This window comes from Conger conger, chromosome 5, assembly GCF_963514075.1.
Source record: "Conger conger chromosome 5, fConCon1.1, whole genome shotgun sequence".
NCBI lineage: Eukaryota > Metazoa > Chordata > Actinopteri > Anguilliformes > Congridae > Conger > Conger conger.
Window position 1 is genome coordinate 55,784,806 of NC_083764.1, and position 14,537 is coordinate 55,799,342.

General features: G+C 42.7%; 1 protein-coding gene across 1 annotated transcript in view; it reads left to right on the plus strand.

Annotated features, from left to right (window-relative positions):
• tnr (tenascin R (restrictin, janusin)) overlaps nucleotides 1-13,208 on the plus strand; it is a 185,206-nt gene extending 171,998 nt beyond the window's left edge. Inside the window, exons 20-25 of the mRNA XM_061242726.1 lie at nucleotides 480-612; nucleotides 1,732-1,883; nucleotides 2,662-2,758; nucleotides 7,238-7,399; nucleotides 8,560-8,723; nucleotides 12,897-13,208. Coding sequence (XP_061098710.1) covers nucleotides 480-612; nucleotides 1,732-1,883; nucleotides 2,662-2,758; nucleotides 7,238-7,399; nucleotides 8,560-8,723; nucleotides 12,897-13,016 — 828 coding nt within the window. The 3' untranslated portion in view covers nucleotides 13,017-13,208. The remainder of the gene's footprint in view (nucleotides 1-479; nucleotides 613-1,731; nucleotides 1,884-2,661; nucleotides 2,759-7,237; nucleotides 7,400-8,559; nucleotides 8,724-12,896) is intronic.
• The last annotated feature ends 1,329 nt before the right edge of the window (nucleotides 13,209-14,537 follow it).

The following is a 14,537-nucleotide window of genomic DNA, read 5'->3' on the forward strand; positions in this document are numbered from 1 at the left end:
CCGGCCAGGTTCTTAGCTCCTGTGTGTGATGAAAGCCTTTTCAGGCTTATTGTAATGCCACTCGTCAAATGAGAAAACAATGATGTGGTGTACACAGATGGAAATGTGGGAAAATGAACATTGAAACACATTGTTATAAGCCTCTTGGTGATCGCCGGGATACGGGGGAACTTATTTAATTATTCCTGTGGACTTGCATTTGGAAAAACTGAATTTGTTCTGTTACGACACAATTTTGCACCCATAAAATGATGCAATATTGTTTCTTGATTGCCCATATCCTGTTTTTGGCAGTAAAATCTGTGAAAATGGCCAATGTTTGGTCAAAGTAAAGGAAACAGCCGCCCTCTGCAACTGGGAGGACACGTCAGACAGATGCAGCTGGGTTTTTTTTCTTTCGCTCTGGGGAGCGTCACTGTGCCCGGTTTTCATAACTCTGCCAAACTCTAATCGGATTTTCCTCCCCGCCCGCATCCCAGGAGCTGATCCTGGATGCCGAGGACACCTGGATCCGGCTGGAGGGCCTGGCGGAGACCGCGGAGTACACCGTGAGGCTCCAGGCCGCCCGGGGCCTGGAGACCAGCGCCATCGTCTCCACCTCCTTCTCCACGGGTACGCTTCCAGGGGGCCGCGGGGCCTCTGTCTCTGCCCGCATCTACCGCCCATCCAGCAAAACCCCAAAAAATGACAAGTATTTTAGTGTTACGTTGAGACTTAAAATCGAATTTCTTTTCTTCTTTTTTTTTGTTGCAAAATAAGACAAAAATATTGCTAAGCTAGTAAGTCAGTTTGGCTCATTTCGTGATTTGCCAATGGAATAAGAAGATTTCACTCGTCTAGCAAATCTTGTTTGCCAGTGGGCTAAGAAAATTTCACTTATAACTTACAACACGTTAATATTCTCTACTTGAGAGAAAAAAAAGAAGGAATTACAAGACTAAAATGCTTGTTAAGACAGTCTTTTTTTTTTGCAGTATACCCGCCTCTGTCGCCATGGCCACACTTTCATAGCTAGCTCAGGATAAATGAAACCGAGATCCCTCTAAGTGACAAAAGATTGGTGACACCCTGTAAAATGACCTGTTCAATTTTCCCCCAGATGTTTAAATTCCTCATAACAAAGCCGGCTGAGACTTGATCCGAGATTGACGACATGGGATGCGTACCGGTATTTCTTGTTCATTGATATTTGTGCTCTGGTAGTTTTACAAGACGCCCCTTCCTTGGAAATAAAATAGAAAATGTTTCGCAGTTCAGGATGTTTATGGAACTTTGCCCAGCCTAGATGACACTCCTCGTTTAACTGTCACTGTTTCACACCCCAGCGTGTATATCACTGCGTTTCATGGGTCTCTACTTCTCTGTCTCCAGGGGTTTCACTGAAGGTATCAGTCACCACAAGAAAACTTATTTCTTTCTGATTTATCAGCATTTAACCCTTTTAGGTGTGACATCACAAATATGTGATTAGGATGTGAATATTGTAATGCTGATGTAAAAATCACTACTGGTGACTGAAAACACTGGGAGTTGTATAACACTGACTTATAAACATTCCAAAACCCTACTCTTCAAAAGGTTAAAACATTCACAATGTTTAATTCACCCACCCCTCCCTCAGAACTACCAGCCGTCCCCAGACGGTAAACAAGTGGGATCGTGCAGTTCTCCAAATTCAACCGCTTCCTCTTTCCTCTGCGGGTCAAAAGGTGTGTTCCTCTTCTCAAACAGGAAACCGCCTTTTCGCCACACCCCAGAACTGCGCCCAGCACCTCCTCAACGGGGAGACTCTCAGTGGCGTCTACACCATCTACATCAACAGGGACCCCAGCCAGGGCGTGCAGGTGTACTGCGACATGACTACAGATGGAGGGGGGTGGATCGTAAGTGTCTCTCTTGGCGAGATGGAGGAGCATATGGGGGGGGGTTGAGGATTGATGTGGGGGGAGGGCATGTGACCACAATCGAAAACCACGGGCATAGCAGAGGACTGCAATCCCTCACTTGCAATAAAAAGCAAATCCGCAAAATCCCAAAATGATAAAGAAAACAAGTAAGAAAGACTTCATTACACCCTGTGGGGTAATTTGTCCTCTGCATTTGACCCATCCTCTTTACTTAGGAGCAGTGGGCAGCTACAGTGCGGTACCCAGGGACCAACTCTTTGCACTTATGATGACTGTATGTTTAGAACAGCACTTCATGTGTAGTTTACTAGTTATGGATGTGTTGCTTTAACTTGTGGAAGAACCTATGCACTTGTAAATCGCTTTGGATTAAAAGCGTCTGCCAAATGACTAAAATGTAAATGTATAATGTAATTCCAGTTCTGAGGCCAGTGCCTTGATCAAGGGCAATGGCAGGAGTGTACCTAAGCTAACCTAATATTAGCATTTATTTATTTATCCGGATGTGTTTATTTCATGTATTTATGAATTATTGAGAAAGTGTAATAGCTGCCAGTCAAAGCATTAATTCACAACGTTTTACTTCGGAAAATGGAAACGTTTTCCCATACGGCGTTACGTTGATGTGAGCAGTCACACGTTTCGGCATTTTTCTCACCAGCTCCCTCACACCTTTCCCTCAGTGTTCCAACACATCAAACTCTGTAAGCACTCAATGAAATGAGTCTAATCCTGTTTATTTGCTACAATGCAGGTCTTCCAGAGACGGCAGAATGGCTTGACGGATTTCTCGAGGAAGTGGAGTGACTACAGAGTTGGCTTTGGCAACCTTGAAGATGAGTTCTGGCTGGGTAAGCCATGATATAGCATGATATAACATCAAAACCTGATGGTTATTGCCAGATTAAGACTCTTTAGTCTGGTGATGCTATTGTTCAGACCACAAAACAAATATTGGATCAATAATTGGAATAATAATTCCTCTCCTGAAATGAAAATTTAAGTGTTTTCAGTTTTTCCACCCATTCACAGCAGGGTCAAAGGTTAACCTAAAACTTAATCTTATAGTGTAGATACGGGCTCTTTACAAAACCCAAGCTTTTGTAATTTTTCAGATCAAAGCATTCTCTTCTTAATGCCAAAAAAAGGGGTTTCTTTTAACAATTTCAGCTGAATCAGCAAATAGAATTACGTCATGTTTTTCACTCCTTTAAATATATATGCTTTTTTACATTTCCGAATTCTTAAGTTTGACAACTAGTCCTCCCAATATCCCAAAGCTGGCCGACGGCATTTGAGATGTGTGCGTGTCAAAATGGGATTTACTGGACGTCTTGGCTTTGGTTCAAGTCTGCAGCTGAGGAGAATGAATTCTTTACCATTAATTTTTTACCATTTTAAAATGGATTTAGAAAGTGGCGGCAGTCCTGAGACACCTCCCCCGCTGTGTGAGTCTCCCCGGACCCGCCTACAGACGGCTCCTCTGTTCTACCGGGGCATCACAGTCAAACAAAAGGTCAAACGCACACCACTGCGGCCACAAAGCTGAAAGATGAAGCAGAAAAGTTCAAGAGGCTTTAAACAATTCAATTAGCTAACTGTGTGTCAGATCCGTAAGTTAGCCTACTGCAGAGATACTCAATCTTACCCAGAAATGGCCGGAGCTGGCTTTTGTTCCAAATGAACAGCTACACACCTGATTCTTCTAATCAAACATTCGAGTCTTTGTCAAGGATCTTGATTAGTAGAATCAGATGTGTAAGTGCTTGGTTGGAACAAAAGCCAGCTCCCACATTTCTGGGTAAGATTGAGTATCCCTGGCCTACTGCAAGACACTGTAAGACAGCGATCATCAACTCTGGCACCACCGGGCATTTACAGCCCCATGAAAAGATCTCACATTGGGTCCCACCACCCCAGAAAATCCCAAGCTCTAATGTTTTTTTATCAGTCAGGGCCCTTGGAATCATCCTAGCCCCCCATCTCCTTATGGTGTGTTTGAGTATGCTGGTTCCTAGCCCTGCTCCTGGCCTGTTTGTAAGTAGGTTACGAGGTCTGTGCCATCACCACGTCCAGAGATTCATGGTCTGTCCTCACCAGGAGCTGCCCCTGGGACAATGCACCTGGCTCTGCCATGGCAAACTGGAAAAAGGCCAACAGAAATTCCGCTGAAAACAAGCACAGCAGGCTTAAAGTTACATGGCATTTGAATTATCAAATGGCTTGCAACAGGAACATAAGGTTGGCTGACACAAGGTGAGCGAGCACTCTAATGAAGTGCTCAAGACTTGAAACACGACAAGGGCAAGTGCAAGTGCAAGCAGGCCATGTGACTGACTGGGGTCTGGAGTCACCCATCCTTGTCTTTGATGAGCAACCGTGTATCAATTAGCGAGCAATTAGCGAGCCATTCGCAGAGACAAGGCCAATGCCCTACAACCGCAGTCGAGAGGTGTTGAGTATTTAGTGGTCAGCTCAATGCACCCCCCCTCCCCCCTTCGGTAATGGACATAAAACAAACCTATTAGCAACCTACTGTAAATTAAAAGCATTTTAACACTTCTCTTTACTGCCTAAGATGAAGATGTATAGTACAGTACGAACAAATTTTTTTAGGATACCAGACAATTCATCCTACTTAGGAATTATTATTAGACTTTTGTTAGACAAGGGGAAAATCAGAGAGACAATTGCAGAGATACAGAGATGGTATCATGTCTCGAAAGTACATTGTAGGGAAATTGATCCTCTAGCCACATAAGGAGATTTGTATAAGCGTTGTGAATCGGTCACCCTATTGACTGTGCCATATTCTCTGTCCTGTAAAGAAATTTTATTAGTGAACACATACAGAAAAAATGTTTTAAGTACAATGGTAATTTCCTTCCTTCTATTACGATTGGATGGCAGCAGCTTTTCGAAATACTGAACTGATAACGACACACTAGTTAGCTTAGCAATGTAACTACAGATAGATTTGATAAAAAATACATTAAAGAAAAACTGCCTGCAAAGAGGTATCTACACATCATCTGTGTTTTGCTCAGATGAATCCATGGGTGGACCTACCACAGAGTTGTCCTTCTAGTTGTCACCTGCCATCTTTGCCTGTCTGCCATGTTGGTGGAGATAACCTCACAGTGCACCGGCGTCCTGTCCAGAAGGCACTGTCGCAGCCTAAAACACAACACCATTACTGCAGCTCAGACTCGTGTTCGTCTAATCGCCTAAACTACAGTAAATGCGCTATAACTCTGTATGCTGTAAAGGTGCCATAAAACCAAAGGCATGCTAGTCTGCAGTGCGAAGCCATTATCCTGTTCACTTCCTTTCCCATTTCTCCTGCACCAAAAGTGCAAATGTCAGAAATGTACAGTAATGATACAAGATTGCTATATGGAAGAAGTAATAAAGAGAATGATGACAACAACTCTGAATACATTTTTTTAAATCTCGGTGATTTCCAATTAAGGGGGCGCAGAATTCAGAATGTGAGATTGTGGTTGATTCATAATTCCATGGACTCCATGGGCTGTTGAAAATTCATGCGGACAGCTAATATAACAGGAACAAGGCAATGGAATTGAATCAGGACCAGCTGCATGCAATACAAGCAGAATATGAATTTATTAGTGTGCAGTTCTTGTTTTGTCTGTAATAACAGATGACATTATATCGCATGCTGAAAAGTGCAGGTCGGTGTTTTACAGGTTGCTATACAGTAATTAATTTTCTGTTTTCTTGTCAATGGCGCTAGCTGTTGTAATGCTAGCTTCATCGCTTGCTTTCATATTGCACACAGGTCTCCCTGGGATGAGAGGAATCGTGTGTCTTTGATTGAGTTCGACCCCTCTGGTTTTTATTTAATGTTTTTGATTTGATCTGCCGCCTTGTGTGATCTAGTGAAGTGGGTATTGATTATTTTGCACGAAATGAGCTCTCGTTTGAATTATAACTTTGAAACGAGCAGCACTGCTTCACAAGAAACTGACACAAGAAAACATCACCAAATTCTCATTCACAGTCACACAGTTGTTCACAGACACACAGGGAGACTACCAAAAGGTGAGAGAGGCCGACAGCAAAATAATTCTTGGAATTTTGGGAGTTTCCTGTACTTATGACTCTGCTACCGCATGTGAAATCTTCCCAAAATACTTCCCTATCACAGATCACCTTGGTTTCTTCTTTTCTGGAAAGGTTACTTCTCCCGAACCTACCCCCCGCCCCCCCTACCCCCCACACACACTCACAAAGTTTTCTCCAGGATGTCATTTTGTACGGCACCTCCAGCCCTACAAGAAGTTATTTTTGTCAGGTTGGGCTGTCTGAGTAGTAGAGACACAGATTAGATTGACACATGGCTCATTGTCTAATTGAAATTATCTGAAAAGCCAGTCAAACTTTACCCTAAAGATCCCTTTACCTTGTATCTCGTTTCAGCCTGTTAATTGCGTTATTTCTTATCAAAGTGGTTTTAATTGTGTGGGGACTGCACTCTTGGGAACATGGTGGGCGAGGTGATGCGGGAACTCGACATCTAACACCAGAAAGCTGTGGGTTTGAAGACAGGATGGGGCTTCGCTGTCATATCCTTGAGCGAAGTTTTAAACAAAATTGCTTCGGGAAATATCGAGCTGTATGTCAGATATGTCTTTCACCTGATGAATAGGTTACAGATTTTATGAAAATGACGAATAAAATGACAGAAATGTTAAACTGTCTGGCAAGTTTTTTTGTTTGTTTTTTTAAGAGGAAAAGCTGATACCAGATTAGGTTTTGATACCTGGTTCTGGTGATCCACAGGGTCTGCTGGGGTTTGTTTTTACCCTGCGCTTAATTGTTCAGTTAACGCAGTCGATTACATAGTTAACTCACCTCGCTTGATTTCATGGGTCTGAATTGGTTGCTGATATTAACGTGAAAACAGAAACCAGCACATGCTGCAGTCCACTAGGACCAGGAATGAAGACCCCCTACTGAGAGGAATCAGCTCAAGCTAGGTTTTGAAACAGTTGGGAACGGGTATTTCAAGTTGGTCATGGCTGAATTTTACACCAAGGACCACTGCTCGATACCTTCTCACACCCAGGTAATGGGACCTTCTGTTTACTCATTTCAGTGAAGGGTCAATTCCATCAGTAGTGGACAATTGAGAATAGGTTCAGAGGGAGGCCTCGTCGCCTTCGAAAAACGGACAGCGGGTCTGGCTACCTGCATCTTTTACACGGTGGAGCAACGATGAGGCGTTTTCGGCTGAACGAGAGTGACTGTTTCGTCGGCAGCGGGTCAGATTGAGCATCAATCCCGTCTTCTCTCTTTCTCCTTAGGCTTGGACAATGTCCAGAGGATCGCCACACAGGGCCGCTACGAGCTCAGGATAGACATGAGGGACGGACAGGAGTCTGTGTACGCCACCTACGACAAGTTCGCCATCGGAGATGCCAGGAACCTCTACAAACTCAGAATAGGAGAGTACAACGGCACGGCGGGTTAGTACACAGTTTTCAGTTTGTGTCTGTGTGTGCATGCATGTGTACGTGTGTATGTGTGTGTGTGGGTGTGTGGGAAAAAGAGGTGTAGCAGCTTTGATCCCTGGTAAATCTTTTATCAACGGCAGTAAAAACGGCAGACAACGCCATAGCAACCATTTCCCTACTGTCTCTGCCAGTTAAGGGAGTGTGCTGTTCAGTCCCCTTCCCGTGACTTTGACGGTCTTTGTGTTATTTTATTTGTCTTTTCCCTGACGAGCAGCATCTCATTAAACGGCTCAAAACCCTTGTACAAGAATCTTGAATGACATAAAACTGTGATATATGATCCAACAAACAGCTTCATTACTAGATTAAGTGAACAGTCGCTAAGCCTACAAAGGGGGTTCTCTAAATAAAGGAATAAAAGAGCTGAAATGACTGGCCTCTGGCAATATGCTGTTCAGTATCCTGCATACACACAGAAGGGTACTTCAGTTTTTTGGAAGCAGCCGTGCTATTGCTTATATTTCCATTAGTTCATTTTTGTTTAGTTTAGTTTCTTCTGTCTTTTGTTGTTTTGTTTTGTGTATTGGTGTCTGGTTTTTATGGAGCTAATTTGGTATGTTTGGTTTTGTGGTGTTTTTGTTGTTTTGTTTTGTGTATTGGTGTCTGGTTTTTATGGAGCTAATTTGGTATGTTTGGTTTTGTGGTGTTTTTGTTGTTTTGTTTTGTGTTGTACTGGGACCAGTTAGCTGAGTTAGATGGATAACTGCTCTGTGTAAAACCTGGAACCATTCCAAATCTGGAACATGGATGTAAAAAGTAAAAAGAGCTGTTCATGGTTTTGTTCGGTGCAGGTGACTCAGTAATCCTGCTCTGTGATACGGGGCCCAGGGCTGGGCTGAGTTGGCTTGGCTTGTGTTGGGTTCTGCTGTTGATAGGGGAGCTGTAAAGGGAAGATTGTTAGGAAGATTGGGCCCTGGCTGGCTGGGGCTTTTAGAAAATGTTAGAGCTTTTCTGGGCTTCTCGGGCCCAAAGTAAAATGTTCTTTATGGGGCCCAATATCCTTGGTGCCGCCCCTTGCTGCAGCCATGATTTTTGTGTTTACGTCATGCATGAGAACTAAAAGTGAGCCCCGCTTCTCACTCCTATCCACGCCTCTCTGTCGCCCCCCACAGGCGACTCTCTGAGCTACCATCAGGGCAGACCCTTCTCCACCAAGGACAGGGACAACGACATCGCCGTCACCAACTGCGCCCTCTCCTACAAAGGGGCCTGGTGGTACAAGAACTGCCACCGAGCCAACCTCAACGGCAAATACGGGGAGTCCAGGCACAGTCAGGTGAGTCCCCGGTGTGTGTTAAGGGGAAGCCCACGTGTGTTCGATTAAAACTTTCTGAGCAATTTTAGAAACACAAATCCTCCCTCCCCACTGCGCCCGTGTGACATACTGGCAAGGGAGGGGAGGGCGGAGGGTTGTCCCAGTTTCTCATCTCAGAGTGGCACACTGGAGCTAGGGAACAGTCTTTGCCCTGGGCTAAGATCTGGCCTGTTACCTCCTCCGCTTCTCCCTAACCCCCCCCCCTTCCTTCCTCTCCCGCCCCCGCCCCCCCCCCCAGACTACACCACCCCCATCTAACCCTCTGTCATTTAACTCCAAACACATCCCTCAGCCCCGGCTGAGCAAACCCATTAATAAGTCAATACTATTAATCAGCGGAGTAATTAAAGGCAGTATTTCTGAATGCCGGTGCTTTGACACCGCATGGTTATTGTGTCATAGTATGAGCGGAGATAATGATGTCTTTTGGCCTGCGTGGAGCCCACAGCACTGAATGCACTCTGTACTAATGCAGACTGATGGCTCATTTTCAGGCAGCGCTGCAGCGGGGAATTTCCTTTCTCAACTGACAGACTTAAAGCTATTAACATAGTAAATGATTTACTAAACTATGGTATCTTAAAAAAGTAGGTTTTTAGTGGTGAATAATTAATGAAAGGACATTAAATAAATTCATGAATAAATTAAAAATGCATTACCAACGATTTAGCAACTTTGTTTTTGTAGTTTACTGAGCACATATTGCTTGTCTTGCCTGGGGTCAGGCAAGTTAAAATCAGCCAGTTTCACTGGGGAGGGATATATAACTCTACAAATCAGTGCAAAATTATGGATTAATTAAATACAAAATAAGTAAAGAATATTGCTTTGGAAAAAATTCAAGTGTAGGCATTTCTACAGGTAGAAAAGCCGTATAATCATCAAAAGAGTCTGCAAAATAGTCTGTCTTTCAGTTCAGAAGTGTTTCAGTCTTGTAATGAGACTAATATCTTGAGCTTTTCTCAGAAAATGTTAGCTTGTTTTAAGTTACTGATAGTTTGACAAGTGAACATTTCTCAACCCATTGCCAAATCTTGAAATGAGTCGAACTATCTAATCCAACTTGGCAATATTATTATAGCAAAAAAAAAAAAAATTAATATAAATAAGATTTTTAGTTTAGTTTAAGTTTAACATTAGACTAATAATACTTACTTGTTGAGATTTACTTATCTTTTGTTTTTTTTAGGTAAAGTAGAGTAATGACTGTGAGGGAGCCATCAGGAATGAGGCAGAAAGGTCCGGTAGTGGATTTGTGGCGCCCTTTGGCACGGCTGCCCCTGAAATATAAATCTAATAAAGCACTATCTGAGGCCAGACCGTGTCAATGTCAGCTCGCTGGCAAGTCTTGACATGATTTACACCAGGGGTGTTCACACTTGCCCTTGGAGGAAAACAGGATGCGCTGTCGGCTTTCGTCGCTGCTCAGCACTAAATCGAAGAGTTAAAGCGACTGGTTGCCCAGTTACATCACCTGTGGGTTCTTAGGTCTTATTTTTGCTTAGGTCTTATTTTATGGTGAAAACAAAGACCAGCCACCATGCGGCAGTAACGGGGTTGGAGAGAAGGATACCACAGTTTTAGGCCAGCTACGCTGCCCTTTATCCCTTTAACAAAAGGAGAATAAGCAGGATTTGATTGAGGTTAACGGCAACATACACTCAGTGATCACTTTATTAGGTAGACCTCTACACCAGCGTGTTAATGCAGATATGTACTCAGCAACTAAATGCATAAAAGCATGCGGCCATGTTGTTTCCAAGGCCTACATTGGTCCTCCAAGACTGGAGTTTGAGATCCCTACTCTAGATCAGATCAGCAATGAGGGCTATATCTGTTTCTGGTTTTGATGCCAACTTCTGGTCTTAATTGCTTAATTACTTAACTAGCCCTAACATTTATGTAATTTATGTAATTTCTTGATAAGCGCATTAATGACAGCCAAAGACTGTACTTGGGTCCCTGTCTGAAATATGATCTAACCTGTGAGTGAACCTGTGTTAGTGTGTACAGCCAGTTAGCCTGGGTAATTGGTGGAAACATTAATCTGCGTAAACATTAAATTGCCCATCCTGCGATAGTTTATAGAGAAAACGGTAGTATTTCATTCAACATAAAGCTTGAAATCTTTTTAAAAAGAAAATCGTTTCTTAGTTGATGCTGGTTCAGCCAGGTCTCGGGTGCGATTTGTATTCGGTTTGAGATTCAAAAGCACTTTATTGACCCGAGTCCAGCTTGGTGCAGAATATTGGTTTACAGGGTCAAATGGGTCAAATCAATAAAGGAAGATCTCAGCACGTCACTCACATGGATTCTGTCAACGTCTCAAAAGGCAGTGTTTTTTCCCCACCTGTTTTCTACCAAATTTGGAAATTCTAATTGAGCCTCTGTAGTTACTTCTGTGCCACCCACACACACACACACACACTTGAGCATACATACATACACACCCGGAGTGCTGTTGCTAAAGCATACGTGCACCTTCAGTGTGAGTGCTGGGCCTATTTTAAACTCAAAGGGCACACAGAGTGGCGTGTCTCTCCCTGAAAACGTCTGGTGGCAGGCGGACATCTTTGGTGATCACTTTCAGATGAGCTACTGTGATGTGGGTGTTACCCAAAGAACCTGGGAAAACTGCGTAGCCCCATGCTCGCTGTCCACTAACGGCATAGCCAAGGCCCGAACCACAACAGCTGAGCTCAACGTGTGCTCCTGGTGAAGGCCTACACTCAGTGAGCACTTTTTTAGGTATTTATTATACTTATATTATACTTATTGGTCTACTGCTGCTGTAACCTATCCGCTTAGAGGTTTGACGCGTTGTGTGCCCAGAGATGCTGTTCTGCATACCACTGTTGTAATGCATGGTTGCTGTCACCGTCCTAATTGAAGTTGTTGTAACTCGTACTGGGGTTTATGGGAAATGCGAATCCTTTTGGGCAACATATCACCATTCAATCTTGAGTATAAATTAGCTATTTTCAATTAGCTGCCCTCTGACGCTTTAATCTGTAAATTCGTATTAACTGCATATTTAAAAAAAAGCATTGTTCCTTTGCTGTGTCAGTTCTCAGACATATAATGTAACGTGCGCTGTGGATATTCCTTTATAAAGGGATTATAGCAGCCAGGTTAATTGACAGATGGAGATGAAAATTACACGAGGGCCCTGAATATTGAAAGCTTGGACCTGGATTGTGAAAGAATGACCTGCCAAAATTAAGTTAGCCCAACCTGCTCACATCATTTTAAGAACAAAATCAGATTTTTCTATTGCCTGAAATGATTAAGAAATTGTACAGAATTAAATCCGTCACCCCAGCCTCTCCGATTGCCTACAGGTGCTACACTAATACCTTTTTACCATTGATTGTGTGGCACTCTTGGAAATTGAAGTATAATTTGATGTGCAACTCCATGGCATGTTGATAGCAGTGTCACCAGCGTGCGAAGCAAGCCCAAATATATTTTCTCATGTTCCGCCAATGAGATTAATCTACTCTCCAGGGTAATTGTGCTTAAATTGCACATTAAATAAACTAAAGTAAAAAGTGAAAGAAAATCGTCTACCTGTCAACAGCTCCAATAGACGGCCTTCAGCTGAACAGCGTGTAAAAGTAATGAACACGGACAGTTAGCTAAGTCTTTTGCCCGACTTTCTATTTCCTGAATGTCTGCTTTTATTCCACAAGGAGGGCTCAAATGTTTGAATGTCAGAATGTTTACGCCGGCTGTTTGCTATGCTAAAAAGGTTACTATCTGATCCCTTTCCACTTAAAGTGTGTCAGAGCCTCCATTCATTTAAGTCCGTATTCATTATTTAGTGCTTCTGAGTTGCTCATCAGTGCTTTAGGTGTGGAAGGGCACAAAACATTGTTTCAAGAAACTTAGTTAGATATCAAATTTTATATCAAATTTACAACGGAAAGGCTTGTGTCTGTCCTTTTTGGTTTTGGCTAACATTCTCTCAGTGACTCACTTTTGAAACAACCATTGTGACTGTGTAGAGCAAAGCCTTTAGATTGGTTCAAACAAATCAGTGATTGACAGCTCATTGTTGTGTCTGGGAGATACAAAATGTCTCCCTTCTCAATTCTACATTTCTAATGTCTCTTCCCCCTCTTGTTTCTCCAGGGTATCAACTGGTATCACTGGAAAGGCCACGAGTTCTCCATCCCCTTCGTGGAGATGAAGATGAGACCTTTCAACTACCGCAGCATCAGTGGCAAACGGAGGAGGTCCACTGTTCTATAATTACCCTGCCCGCCCTGCCCTGTCCTCTGCCCCCACATTCCGCTAGCCTTTCCTATTTTGACATAGGAGGAAGTACCGAGCTGTGTAATTTATCCAATAAAGGGTAGGCGTACGGAGATGACCTTACTGTTGGAAAAGCCACCAGAGACAGGGAAGTGAGACAAGTTTCAACACCGCTATCTTTTGAGTCATACGTCCATTGCAATGATGGGGGGGGGTTGGGGGGAGTAGGGCTGAGATCGGGGGCAGGGCTTTCGGTGGAGGTCGAATGAGCTTGCATTGAGTGTATAGTACCCGCTTAGAGCCTTTCGCTTTTTCCCCGTCCCTCCTGCCTTTTAAAAACAATTTTAACAAAATGGTATATGCCCTAAAAGAAGTGAGATGTTTCTATTTTTATAACGAAAAGTATAATCGATTCCTGCTTTTTTCATGAGGTGATTGTTGGCCTCTTTCTCACGAGTCTGGTGTCATTTTTCTTTTTTTTTTCTTTTTTATTAATTATTCTTTTGACTGAAAAGATGGCATTGACAATTCAGTCAGGGGTGTTGAGTGCTAATCGAGAGTTAGTGTGTCCATCTCCTTAATAGGCTGAGTCCAATGTTAAAAACTCCTAGACTTAGCATTTCCTGACTGGCCGTTACCATAGCCGCTATGTGACAGTATGAGATAGTGTTATTTATCTATTTATTTGTGCGTGTCCTTTTATTTGTTGCATACTTAGATTTGAGGATTTGAACGTTGTCAACAGAGTGCCACCACAAAAAGTAACGATCGTAAAATAATGTCAATATTTTCCGAATGCACTGAACCTTTGAGTATACATTCCAGTACATCTGCCATCATCATGATTGAGAGTGCTAACCACATACTGGGCTAGCACTTGCATTGTCATTCACAAGCTCTTTATTGATAAGATATTCACACTTCTGCGTCAGCCAAAGTGTGAATAATATTAAATAAACAACACACAAAAACTGAATAATAACTAATACATTAAGTTCTGAACTTTAATTCTGAAAAATAATGAAAGAATTCAACAGCTATTTGCATTCAGAGTAGCTGACTTGCATCAGATATTCACAAAGGCACATCTGACTCTGGCAAATACATTAAAGAATGTTGAACTGAGCAAAATGAATATGTACGGATTTTTGAAATGGTAGCGATCATAGGTGGCACTTGCCTTCATCAACCCTCAACCACTTGACATTCCCCTGCCAGCTAATTTGCACTAATCAAATGTAGCCGTGTCGAAACAATGGCTGCTTTTTCCTTTATTAGCTCGCTCACCTGTCTTGCATAGTTGCACATCAAAGTAATTTGTTGTTTTTTTTTCGATTCAGTTTCAGCTAGGGTTTAATTAGACTCACTGTGTATGCATTTTGTTTATCTCTCATTACCTTTACTGGAACTGAGTGTAAATTAATTTGGTGGATTTGAATTAAAAAGCGGGCTACCTTTCTGAAAAGCAATGTGCCGGCTTTCATCTCAGTCAAGGTTATGACGCTACAGTATGAATAT